The sequence below is a fragment of the Mirounga angustirostris genome, unplaced genomic scaffold, assembly GCF_029215605.1.
Source record: "Mirounga angustirostris isolate CCGP_5_RB_7025 unplaced genomic scaffold, mMirAng1.0.hap1 SCAF_9, whole genome shotgun sequence".
Taxonomy (NCBI): domain Eukaryota; kingdom Metazoa; phylum Chordata; class Mammalia; order Carnivora; family Phocidae; genus Mirounga; species Mirounga angustirostris.
This window is the reverse complement of record NW_026991717.1, coordinates 82,290,401-82,304,314: the sequence shown is the minus strand read 5'-3', so window position 1 is coordinate 82,304,314 and position 13,914 is coordinate 82,290,401. Positions and strand designations below refer to the sequence as shown.

Sequence of the window (13,914 nt, the reverse complement as noted above, 5' to 3'; positions counted from 1 at the left end):
ATCACCACATACTGATATCCCCTTTCCAACAAAATTACACTACTATTTAAAAAAGAATCTGTGTTTCATCAGAGTTTAAAAGATTATGTTGCAATGAACAAGTCCTCAAAAATGTCTCCTCGTATTATTAAGAATTAGGAAATCTTGTTAAAATTCTTTCAGCCTTTAAGAAACATAAGCAGCTTTGGGATGTAGTGCCTGTCATGAACTTTTTAGGTAATTCCCTTGGAGCAGTGATATGCATTAGTGAAGATATTTAGTTAAAGGTAGCACCCTACACTGCTTTTCAGTATTTAAAGCAGTCAATCTAATTGCCTTTTAAGCCTAAGACTGAAAATAACTAATGCTACAGAATTTTAAGGCAGAGTAAGTTTCACATTTTGTAATGGTAAGAGCTATACTCTTCATCAAGGAAGAGAAACCCTTATGCCACTGTTGCTAATAAGCCCCAGTGGCTAAGAAATGTAGAAAGCAGAATTTTCAATTTTACTAGTTATGATGGCTCCAGGAAGGCTGGGAGGGCAGGGGAAAGAAACTCAAGTAAATTGTCAACCATACTTCAATACTGAATGACAGAGTAGCTTTAAAGGAGATACGCCATTCTCCTCACAGTGTGCCTAGAACTGTTTTATGCATCCTGGAGCCTCCTGGAAGGCACGGGATTGATCAGAGTTCTTATAATCAATCTTAAACCAGTTTGATTTTGACTCTAGCTTACCATATCCCAGCAGAACTGGTTTACAGGCTGTGGGTTTTTTTCTCCCGATCAAAGTCTTTTCCAAGTGACAAATTACCCTTAACATGTGTTTGGGGAGAGATCAAGCTCAACGGTGTGATCTGGTCACCGAGAGAGGAGACAGTCCCTCTGCTTTGTACTAGTCCGAATACATCCAGAGGGCTGCATGGGAGTTCTCAGAACCATATTCTTAGAGGGTCACTAACAAACTGAGGAACGGCTGGCGGTCTCAGGAACATGCCATTGAATAATGGTTGTCAGATGAAGGGCTGTTTGACCTGCAAAGGAGAAGGAAGGCAGGAGGGAGGGAGAATTTGGTATATCTGACTTCATGTATTTGAGAGGCTAGGATGGAGAGGAAGGAGTAGAGCTGAAATAAGATCCCAGAGGACAGACCTGGGATCAGTGAGGAGACATTGCAGCAAACTTAGATTTTGGCTCCATATTCAGAGAACTTTTCTCTCAGAGCTGTTCGCCAATGGAACGGGCAGCCTTGAGGTTTCTGAACTTCCCATTGGGGTGGTTCTGCTGGAAGGTTAGCTGTGGGCTTTGACATAGAGGGTTGGCTTCCCTGGTCGAAGGTTGGAGATCATCTACACTTGAGAGTTTGTGAGTCAGGGAAACAATGAGGGTTTTATAAACTTGAATTCTTATACATTGAGTGTTGAGGAGTATGAGCAATCCAGGTTCCCTAATCCAGGAAAGAGTAAAAACTATTTTCATGTGCTGTTTCTCAAATCTGCCCAGATATGAATATTTTCATGATGAAATGCAGTTTCAATGATCTCACTGACATCTATTCAGCGAAGTCAGTGAGCAACAGAAGACAAGACTTCCCCGGGAACAAAATTATTTTCATTTTTAAATGGTAAAGAGTAGTCTTAAATACTCTCTCTTCTCATGCCTGGTGCTCACTGGAGAAAGATGCTCACCAATGTTGCAGAATTATGCCCTAGAAGCTGCAGTTAACTTACACGAGGAAACATGAATTGGTTTTAGATGGAATTAAAATATTTCCAAAAAGGCAAATATGTTTTTTTTTTTTTTCGCATCTGTGTGAGCAAACATACTGTGATTATTTTTAAGCAGGCCAAATTTAAGTATTTTCTTAGGATCATTTTAGTATTAATCTTAAGGCAGGTTTTTTCCACTTTTCTTTCTATAAAATGAGTTTGTGTTGCAAATCTGTTTTAAAACAACATGTCAAGTAAAGTACAAGCATCTTTAAGGAGTGCAAAAATAATTTCCCAAGTAAGCAAATAAAACTTTGCACTTCAAATCAGGCCCTGATTCATTAAAAATCTTAAACTTCTCATGAGAAAAATTAACATTTAAACCACTGCTGCTTGGCCAAGCACTCCACCACACAAGAATATGAAATATCTCCTCTAAAAAAGTACAAAAAGGACAAAACCACAAATGTGGAACTTCAATTAATTTAAAGCCCCAATCAGCAAAGAATAAATCCTTCGCAGATCTAATTACCAGCGCTCTCGGAAGACCCAGGCCGACCAGCCAATCTTCCCCGTGTTTGAACAGCTTGATGAACTAGGGGACTGATGGATATCAAGTCATTTTGTTTAATTTATAAATGGATTTTCCCCTAATACTTAAATTATCATCAGTACAACACAATGAAAATGGGAACATTCTGAATGCAAAGTCTATAAGAATCCTGGAAGGAATCCCAATGAGGAATGTCACCTCTGTTCATTCCTCTATACAATTGATCTAATTAAATACTGAGGGTGGAAAGGCAGTTTAAAATGTAGCCATTTCTGTTTTCTTTTTAGCCTTAATTTATCTGTTCACATCTTTCAAGTACCTTCTGATGCTTACAAAAAAAAAAAAAGAAAAAAAAGAAACCAAGATTTCTGCAAGTCCCTAATATTTTTAATTATCTACAAGCTAATAGTCAAGAAGCCTTTATCATAGATTTTGGTGAATAATAAATAAATGCATTGCATTTAGCCACAGTAACAATACAAAGAAGAGGGCTTTCCAAATCTGAACCTTTTCCCTCTAGTAATTCGAAAGAGGAACTAAAAGAACTAGTACCTTCTCTATGTATTGTTCAACTGAAATTAGATCTCTGGATTATACTTATTAAAATGTCTCCTTATTTTCAAATCTCTTCCTTATTTAATTACTGCACGGGACAGAAAGCTGCATGGAATTGTTAAATACCATTAGACCTATTTATAGTCTCTTCACACTGGCAACTCGAGTGCAGTCATTGGCAAAGGTCCTGCCCACCATCCCACATGTTGGGATTGCAATTCCCACCTGGCTCAGGGGTCTCCGACTGTGAGGAGGACGATGCGGAGCTGGCTCCGTCCTCAGCAGTGCCCTGCGAGAGGAGACCCCGCCCGGGCGGGAGCTTCATGCCCAGCTGCTCTGCCATCTCCACGTGGTCCCCCGGGTGGACATAGTCAAAGACGCTACTGCCTGTCAGCTCCACCTAGAGGGGGAAGAGAAAGGGTGGGAGAGAAAGGTGTCAACGGCTCTTCTGTTCTCAAATTCAGCACCCCTGTGACTCAGATCTGGAGCAGAAAAGGAAACAGATGCAGACCCCAGCAACAATCCTAGTTCTGAGTCTTTATCCTTAAATGCTGAAGGATTCTTCGAGGTGAAAGATTTTTGTGTGTGTGTGTGGGGGGGGGGGGTACGTATTTATTTAGCAATTGTTTAGCCCAGTTTTTTTCTCATATATCGTTGTTTGCATAAAGCCAAAACGCTCTGTGAAATGTGCAGGAGCCTGCCCGGCGTTCAGCTGTTTTGTCCATGCATCATCAAATACTCGCATGTTTCGTGTCAACCGGATGACTGACTGAATTCTATGGTTTTCTTATTGAGAAGTTTGGGCTTTGTATAGAAACAGCCGGAGATAGCGGGGAGTATTTTCCTTAGAATACACCAAATTCCAAGATGTGTATTTACACATATCAGCTTATTTCTATGTAAATTTAGGCGAAAGAAGTGCTGCTTACAAATATATGCAAAGGCATAATGTTTTCATTAAATATTACTCATTAGCTCGGTAATCATATGGAGAATTTTCCATGCAGAAGAGGTCAGCTGGGGTCTGAACCAGCCATTTTTTTTTCTGCTAGTATCAGCTTGTTTTGCCTTCAATCTAATAAGATACATGGTACAAATCTCCTTTAGGGCCTGAAAAAAATGTTTTATTTGGTATACTCTTTGTATCAGGCGGATTCTAAAGGTAGAGAGTGAATATCAAGTATCAGAAGAGGGTCAGCCTGCAGTGAAGGCAGGCCTATTTCTAGGCTGTCAGGCAAGGCCCCTGTCTAGGGTGCCTGCTGTCTAAGGGATTGGCCTTATCTCTGTGCTCTTCTGATGGTATAATTCTTACCTTCTTCCAAGAAGAGCAATAACGCTCCTAAAATAATGCGGGGTTCAAGGTACTACGACCGGGAAAGGTGTGTCAACAACAGAAAAAGAAAAAGCTCTTTCCCAGGTCCCTGATGGGTGGGAGTTTCATGGTCTCAGGCCAGCTCTGATGTACCCCAGTGCCAGAAGTTCAGACTATCAGAAGTTTCTTGCTGGATGTTTACCTAGCACTCCTTCCTACCTCCTCTCCCTTTCCTGCGTAATGTGCAGCATCCCTCCAAATTCCACCTGAGAGCCTGCACTCGTTTGCTTCCAAGAAGGAAGCCTGGCAGTGGGCGAACTGTCACAGAGAGCATAATACCCAGAGCAATTATTATCCCCAGAACTCCAAGTCCCAGTAAAATGATCACATCTACTCCCAGACACCATTTGATTAAAATCGTAACAGGCTACACATCTTCAACATCTATCAATTAACAGAGGGAGAGCCAGAAAAATGGGAGGCTAAATTCAGTTTGGTTAATAGCTATTCCTGAAAAAGGCTCACATAACTTTTACCGAAAATGAGGTACTTTCTCTTTGCTATTAAATTACACTCTCCTACCGTATTACCCGACTACTGACTCTATCATTTTACAATAACTATTTCCTCCATTTGATATTGTTACAGAGCGTAAATCAGGATTCATAAGTGATCAGTTCCTACCCTCTGGGAGGGAGGGATTACATGGAAATAATCCCTTTAATGTGCGCCTTGCCTCTAAGCATTTCACACAGCAATAAATGGGTAAACTGACTTTGAGCAATTAAGAAATTAAATGAAACTAATAAAATGTGTGTTTTAATATTTCTTGATGGTTATTTTGTTTGGGGATTAGTGAATATGAGAAAGTCACTGGCATTCTGCAGTGAGTCCAATGGCAGCACTTTAATATTGTTGTCACTTCTCTCCGAGTCTTCCTTTAATACTGCAATGTGCCTTTTGGCACAGACTACAGATTGTGATAAGATGACAACACAGGTGGGAGATTAATAGATTTTTTAGGGGTGCTGGCTATTGAATATTCATGTAAGCCAGTCTTAACGGCGGCGAGGAGGAGTAGGCCCCTGTCTCCACAGCCTGCTTGGCTCGCTTATGCAGGCATTTCCTTTCCATCATATAATGGCCCAAGTATACACATCTAGAGCAAAACTGAGGCCACATCACATCCCCCCCAATGCCCTCAAGGGATCTTCCACCAGGTACCCCAGAGTCTAATAGTGGACAGAAAGGCTGACACTGAGAATTTGATTCTACCACGGTCTTTCTGCGTGTGCTATACTCAAGGTCACACGGCAGAGGGGAAGGCACAAACTACTTGGGGTCGTAACTTGACTTGGAGATCAGAATCTTTTCCTCCTCTGCTGTGTGACCTTGCGCCATTCACTTAACCTCCCTGGGCTGGGCAGTACGGCTGCTCTGTGTGACTTGGGGCGGGCGGGGGGTACCCTCCATGGGAATGGTGTAAGGCAGTGGCCCGAGAGCCGAGCTGAAAACAAGACTTTCTCTACCTGCCTCAGAGCCTGGTTTTGAAAATCTAGTGAAACCATACAGAGGAAATCACTTTTTAAGAAAGAAGCAACACGATGCTTGCTGCATCCGCCAAACAGTGTTTGGTGGATGAGAATGGGTGACCCCCAGACATGCACACCCCTACATAACTACGGTGAGGGTTTGGGTGGTGGCTTTGGGACGTGGCTTTGATCAGAGGGTGTGGCAGGCGTGATGCACGCTTTGAGCCCCAACTACACCAGGAACACTCCGGGGGGCTATCCACCGCTGTGTATGAGTACTTTCCATACTTTTCTTGGATTAATTCTCATAACACACACTCTTTTGAACTGTTCTGATGCCCTCTTCTACAGGAGAACTTGAATAGAAGTGGCTAACAGTGGAGGTAGCATTTGGTTCAAAGTCTGCCTTGTCATCCTACCGCTTCTCGGAGAACACGTCTGCAGTCAGGGAGGCGGAGCGAGCAGGGACCTCTGAGCTCCTCCACCCTTGGGCTTCACTTTTATTCAGGAAAGAACTCTGAGCACCAGGGTGGAAGGAGGGTGAGGGCAGGCAGCCCGCCCAACGCCAGGCCTGAGGATGCTTGGCCCTCATCTCTCAGGCCAAAAAAGGGCACGAAAGCAGGTATACTAAAGGGAGATAGACATGGGGATGGACAAAAGTCTCTGAGCCCAGGGTCCTCCTCCTCTTCTTCCTCACTTTTTACATTTGTCTAGCACTTTCAACATTCCTCGCACTGCTTTTCACTTCATTTCTTAGATTTTAGAGCTGGGAGAGACCTTAAAAACCATCCACGAATGCCCTCTTATTTAATAGGTGAGAAGTTAAAAGTGCTTGTTCAAATTTACCCAGCTGCTTGCTGGTAGAAGTAGGGCTATCAGCCCAGTTGGCAAACTCTCAGTTAACCACTTTTCTTACCCCTTGTCTGATTTTTCTCTCTTAGGAAGACTGTTTAGAATTCACCTGCCACTAAATTCTGCACCTCAAAGTACACTGCAGGAACCAAGAATGGGGATCTTTCACTTGATGAACAGACATGACTTCATGCTACCTTGAAATAGGAAAAATAAACAGAGCTCCAATCCAATGTTACCAAGTCTTCCAAAACTTGCCTGGTAAGAACTAGGACTAGTGTCTCCTACACAGTAGGTCTATTACAAGTGTTTGCTGAGTGCATAAAAGATAAATATTTAGACCTGAAAAGAATTTTGCTTTATCTGTGCTTGATTTGGACAAGTTTAGGTTGGTTCTTTTATATTATTCCTGGCATTATTATTATTTTTTTTCTTTTTGAGAGAGAGAGAGAGAGAGAGAGAGAGAGAGAGAGCACGAGCAGGGGGGAGGGGTAGAGGAAGAAGGAGAAGCAGACTCCCTGCTGAGCAGGGAGCTGGATGGGGGACTCAATCCTAGAACCCTGGGATCATGACCTGAGCCAACGGCAGATGCTTAACAACTGAGCCACCAGGCACCCCTCACGGCATTATTATTATAACATTATTTGTCCTGTAAAATGAGTTACAATATAGCACCATGACTTATTTCCCCAATAAGTATTTGTTGAATGCATGGAGACCTCGACCTTCTATAAAAGCCAACTGCAGGGAAAGAACAGGTTTTAAGGCACTCTTTAATACGGCCATCTTTTGTAACCCCCTCTCTGCAATCTACGGCAGAACTGTGGCTAGTTGGTTATCAAAATGTTCACAGAATTTCATAAAAATTATTTCCTAACCATCCCTTCAAATTAACAGAACTTTGGAGAAATTTCATTTTATGTTGATTAGGATCTACATAATGGAAAGGTATATAGCCTTTCTCCACTTAATACTGTATTCTTCTGATTGGTGCAAGCTGGATGGTAAGGCAAATATAAGACCCTCTTCATTTTATAGTAAGTCCAATCACCTTATGTGGTGCTAAAAAAACCCAAACATGTTGTGTTTATTTTCATTCTGCCTCATCGTTCTGATATAGAACCTTTCTTTCTTCTTGTTCTACTAATTTATACATGTATTGTATACAGACCCATGGGACTTTGAGTTGTCTCTCCAACATTGCTCCCTGGATCTCCCTCTACTCCCGTGACACGGAGAGAAATTACTCTCTCACATTGCTTAGTGTATTGGAAAACTGCTGAGAATGTACAGGGGCAGGAGACAGGCAATGAGTAATAAGCAGTCATTTAGTCTAAACTCCTTTCTCCCTGTGCTCCCCACTCAGGCTACCTACCACAGATTCCTCCAGAACAGACTGTAGCCACGAGTGCCATCTGCATAGTCAAGCTAAACCATGGCTTTCCCCGACTTTAATTCACATTCTGTTAGCTTGCATGCAATTTGCACACTAGACACAGTTGATTTGGTAACTCTGAAGTTTCCCAGGAAAAAAAAATGTAAATATATTATACAGTGGTTTGAGTTGACTTTTCCATGTAGGGTCACTGTACCCTGCTGGTAGATAGGATGGGGGACTAATTTGTCTTTTCATACATCAAGCAAGCATGTCAATAGCCTTTGCTTGGCCCCCTGGGGTGAGCAAATACTTTTTAACTACAGCAACGTAACACTGCAACTCATTGCATCCAGTGCTCCTTCGATTGAGATGGTTAGGTACAAATGAGGAACAGGCAGCAATGTTGTCAGTCCTCTCCACACTGGAGCAACTTGAGAAAGATACTTTTATAAAGAAAGATCATAAGGCCTATTTCTTTAATGCATTGTTCATTTTGATCACACAAAAAATATCATTCAAAAGCTGCCATTTAAGGTATAATTTCCTAAGTCTTTTATAGGATTTTGTTTGTTTGTTTGTTTTTGAGGGCATTGAGATTGCGGGAGGACTTGGAGGCACTGTGGGTTCAGCCCTTTTCCCAGAGTCCTTTGCAGCTGGGCCCTGCTCCTACAGGGATGCCAGTCATATTGTGATAGAAGGTCAGACCTGAGAGAGGACGATGTTAGTGGCAAGCCATTTGGAAGACGAACTCCCAGGTTAGGCTTTCAGATCCACTGTTAAGACCCTGGTTAGAAAATCCTGACCCAGGATAAGATGGAAATTCTATCTCAGCATGGCAGGTTAGGATTTGTAGTTTTTTGGGGGTCACGTTTATATTATTGAGGGATAATAAAGTGATAAAAGAATAAAATATAATAAGATGTGATAGCTTGATTAGCATAGGTTTTCTTTGGATTTACTGGTATCTTAATGCCATCTTCATAACTTCCTACATATTGCAGAACTCTACTGAATATTTATGAACTGTTTTGACAGAAACTTGATGTTCTTTACTGCTCTGTCTCATTCTATGTATTTGCTGACTTATCTGAAGAAAAACGCATAAAAGCATTGGGTCTGTTACAGAAATACATGTATAAATTAGTAGAACAAGAAGAAAGAAAGGTTCTATATCAGAACGATGAGGCAGAATGAAAAATCCTTTCAATGTCATCAAATAAGAAAATGAATCCAACTCTCTTCTCACAGCTATGTTAACAGAGCCTTCCCTTAGAAGAATTTGAGCTAAAAGATACCATATCATGTGTTTATCTTCAGAAATAAACATTTCAACTCCTTTGGGAATCAGTGAGGCCAAGTACTTCTCTGTTGGTGTATTTTTGTATACTTTTCTAGAACCCTTGGAGTGCCCGACTTGAGAATGTGCAACCACAGTATCCAAAGAGAATACTGCATAACCAGTTCTGAACTTTGATTAAGAAGTGCCAGAAGATAATTCCAGTGGATTTCCTAGTTCTCGGAGAAGAAAAAGAAAAAAGCTGTAGGAGAAATGGAACACAAGAGGAAACAAAGAACAGATTGCAGATACTGCTTCGAATTTAGGCATAGTTCTATGGAACACTACGCTGCTTTTATGACTATCATTCCCAATAGCTGAATTGATCAAGGATGCTGAATGTTAAATATTCAGAAGTGTTAGCTGGATCATTACTCAGACTACAATTGAGCATATTTGAATACTTCTAGAAATAGCCTGGGTATAAAAGAAATCGGGACTTCGAAGTCTCCCCCATTTTTTTTCTGCTTAAGAAATAAGTTATATACTGTATTTCATTTTTTCTTGTGGTCCTATAGTTCTGGTATTTCTCCATCACCCCGTATTATGAAGGCAGTGGTTTTAAAATAGTTTTGATATGTCAATATCCTTTTCCTTTCATTAAGAGACACTGGTTGAAAGAAGAACCTAGAGAATGCTGTAATACTGAAGGGATATTACATCACAGGAATGAGCCCAAGGATTTGTGAAAGTGACTAAATCAAGAAATTTTTTTTTTAAAGATTTTATTTATTTATTTGAGAGAGAGAGAATGAGAGAGAGAGAACACCTGAGAGGGGATAGGGTCAGAGGACGAAGCAGACTCCCTGCCGAGCAGGAAGCCCGATGCGGGACTCGATCCAGGGACTCCAGGATCATGACCTGAGCCGAGGGCAGTCGCTCAACCAACTGAGCCACCCAGGTGCCCCTAAATCAAGAAATTTTAAAACCTCGCTTTATAAGGTTCCTATAGTTTTAAACTGTCTGTAGAGCAGAAAAGGCTCTATAGTGCTGGGAAGGAAAAAAGGATTTTTTAGTATTTATCACAGTGCTGGGAAGGAAAAAAGGATGCAATTGGAGGTTACAACATAGTCAAAAGTGAAATGATGCCAAGAAAGATGAAGAATCTTAAAAAGAAACTGAAGTCAAACTCTCTTCTCTGAAGATCAAACAAACAGTAAGATGTCGCTTTCAAAGCTTCTTGATTACCTTGGTAGTAAGGAAACCAATCAACATAAAATACTTGATATTGGCATAGTTAATCCATTATCCTCAAATTTTACATGGTTCAATATTTGTCATTTAAATCTAGATACACATTGAGATGCATGTTATGCATAGCCAGACTTCAGTATCAATATATCTTCATTCTTGTTTAATTGTTTTTGTTATTCTAACAGTGAATTTTGTCCTTCTTCTTTGGTCATGTGAATAAGAAAAAGTAGAAAATGCTTATAAGTTAGGATTGAAATCGAAATTTTGCCCTAATTCTAAACAGCCCTTTTATTTTCAAGAAAGGTAAATGGATAAGGACAACACTAGTCATTATGGAGTTGCCTTTTCCATTTGTGTTTTGAAAGTTAACACATGATTATTTTATTCTAGTCCTAGAGAAACAATGTGGCTTATGTGACTAAAACTCTGGATATGTTTCATGCGTACAAATAATAGAGTTAATCATACCTGATTGTTTTCAAAGGGGCTACTCTATGACCGAAGCCCTCACCAGGAGCTAAGTCCCAATGTTTAAGTGATGCTGTTGGGAGAAGAACAAGAATGACAAAAAACAAAAACAAAAACAAAACAAAACTAGAAAGGTTTAAGAAAGAGAATTTGTCTGTAGACCTCAAGAGAGCGTCATGTTTAAGAGAAAGCAAAACAAAAGGAGGAGCTTGTTCCACTGACATCTTGGTTTCCCTGATTTAGGTCATGCCATAGCTGCTATCTTTGCATCCACCAGCTCTCCTCCTCCAGGTCACTGTGAGGGGTCTTGAAAAATCTCATCCAAGAAGATCACAAGGTATACAAAAACATTTTAGCCATTGCAGGAAGTGGGTGTCAAGTTAACCTGGAGTTTATAACCCAACGAAGAGAACAAGAAGGAATAAAACGCTCTGTGCTGTGATCAATTAATGACCCTTCCCGAACACTTCCTATTGACATGTTTTAGTGCATCTTAGGAACTTCCTGAAAGCCATGTGGGCACATAGGTCTAGTGTATCCTTTATTCCTAGTCAATTACCGTAAGAGAAAGGCCTGATATACTTCTATTTTATTTTGGCTGTTGTAACTACCAACTGTGGTAGTGTTTGAGGTTATTTTCTATGAAACGAGTCAATACCCTGAGCAGTCTCTAGGTGCTATTTTAAAGGAATAAGTTAAATTCACAACTGTTTAATAACAGACTGTGAGTTAGTCTTGTTAGAATAGGGAATGTAAATAGACCTGGCAAGTAGAGAAAAGGAGTCATTCCACGGGCTAAAAGCAGTGCTGTGTTTCTTAAGATATTTGAGGGTAGGAGTTTGATGGTGGTGGGGGAAATAAACCTTTTTGGGAATCTGATAAAAATCTGTTCTTCTGTGTCACCAGAAAGATGCTCTGACAACACACAATTTAGCATTTTATTTTAGGGCTTTCATACACCCCGGGAGTTTATCCATGAATAGTCTTTAGAGCTGGGTAGTCCAATAGGGTAGCCACATGTGGCTAGTCTTAATTAGAATATTCTATAAGGGCAAAATGACACTAGGTTTCAGACTTAGTGTAAAAAATTAAAAGATTGCAATATATTTTATATTGTCACATATTAAAATATTTTCGAAAGATTAAATACAATAATTATTAAAATCCATCTCTCTTGCTTATTTTTACTTTTTAAAGTTACACATGTGGTTTGTAGCATATATCTACTGGATACTGTTGCTCTAGAACCACTACTCTTCTGGAGTGGAAGAACATGAAGTATTAGAATACCATGGAATTGCTATTAAAGAGGTGTGAGAGAATAAAAAACAGACATAGAGGACTGTCTTTAGAATAAAAGGACTGAATTTTTAGATTTAATCTATTTAAAGACTTTAGTCGATCAAGTATTTATCAGTCATCTGCTCTCTGTAAGACACTGAATTTGGATTATGGGCATAAAAAGAAACATTAAAACTTAGCACCGGCTCCCCAGGAGCTTACAACCCACTTTGAAGTGACAGGGCAAACATTTGCAGAGTTAAATGATATGACAAAGATATCTGACAGCACAACATAGTATACGAGTAAGTTGTAATTTGAGCATTAAAGGTCACTCCCCGTCAAACTGTCTGGGAGGGCAACTCCTCTGCTGGTTCTACATAGAGAAGAAAATTAGAAAGGACAGGTGACAAAAAGGGAGTTGTCCAAGACACCATGGGGTTCTAACTGCACTGAAGCTCAGAAGGGCAGGGGTGGTGGGCTACACAAGCCCAGGACAGTGGGAAGCATTCGGTAGAGGCTCAGTAAACACTAGATGATGGATTTGGGCCCTAAGGAGATAGATCTGTGCTAGTCTTCATTAACCTTTTTATTTTTCCCTTTTAAACTACTGAAAAACAGCTTCAATAAGTCATTTACAGGAAATGTCATATCTTGTTTTTCTTCTCGAGTGTGCATCTCAAACACAACGGACTCCTATAAACCTAGGGCTGAAATAATCGCCAGTTTGAACTTCTTGTCCCGCATGCTAAAGCCCTGAATCCAAGATCCTTGTCTCATTTGTTCCAATACTTAGCATGCTGTAATCAACTCAGTTTTTATGATGGATGGTTTTTAATCTAGCTCCTTCCTTCTCCAAAGAGACTTAAATAGGTTTGTTGTCTTTTTACCTGACCATACAATCCCCAGCAGAGGTATTACCCAACTTCTCCACCTAGGACAGACAGAAAGAGCTCAAGATAAGGAGCAGCTGGTTCATGCTGGGCAACCACAAACTCTCAAGGGATTTGATCTATTATCCCAACACCAACTACCTTAGCTATCTGCATATTTCCAGGTTATTTAGAGATGGTTCTATGGCTCAGTAACTGAAAGCCCTTTCAAACTTTTGCTCTGGGTGTGAATCAACCGATATTTGTAATACACATCTGCTTCTACAGAGAAACATGGGTATACTGGAAATTAGCCAGACAAATCACCTGTAGGGTGGGCCTTTACTGATTTGAACTGAATTTACCAATTCATTTGACAAGCTTTACATATAGTTATCAAAACCTTCAAGTTTTACCCTATCCCATCAGTTTTGCTTTAAAAACCAATAGCAGAACAAAAAAATATATTGGTTGAGAAAGGCTGGGGGTGGGTGGGAAGGGAGGGGTGAAACTTATCAGAAGTAAAATTGGATTAAGAGTCAATCAAAATCCAACTGTGAATTTATCATTTCAATGAATTTCAATGAATGGTTTAAAATCTGTTTGAAATCTATTTGAAAATGAATATGTAATAATATAGACATATCTCCTTTTCAAAGCCAGTATTGTCAGATGTATTTGGAGCATTATAATTCATGAACAGAGTAGATGACTATTTGAAAAGTATTAAAATGAGCTGACTTTTCAATACAAGTGTCTTCACAAGAAGTTTTTCTATTCTGGGCAATTCAGAAATGTAGACAATTGTGCTAGAAAAATAATATGTATTGTAATATTCATTGTACAGTAGTAGTGTAGTAAGTGGCAATTCTGGACATTACAAGAGACACAA

General features: G+C 40.1%; 1 protein-coding gene across 1 annotated transcript in view; it reads right to left on the bottom strand.

The window, feature by feature from the left end:
* The window catches only part of NPAS3 (neuronal PAS domain protein 3), a gene marked incomplete at its 5' end in the record, with an annotated part of 729,487 nt that overhangs the window by 121,682 nt on the left and 593,891 nt on the right, over positions 1-13,914 (bottom strand). Inside the window, one exon of the mRNA XM_064571750.1 lies at positions 3,023-3,197. Coding sequence (XP_064427820.1) covers positions 3,023-3,197 — 175 coding nt within the window. The remainder of the gene's footprint in view (positions 1-3,022; positions 3,198-13,914) is intronic.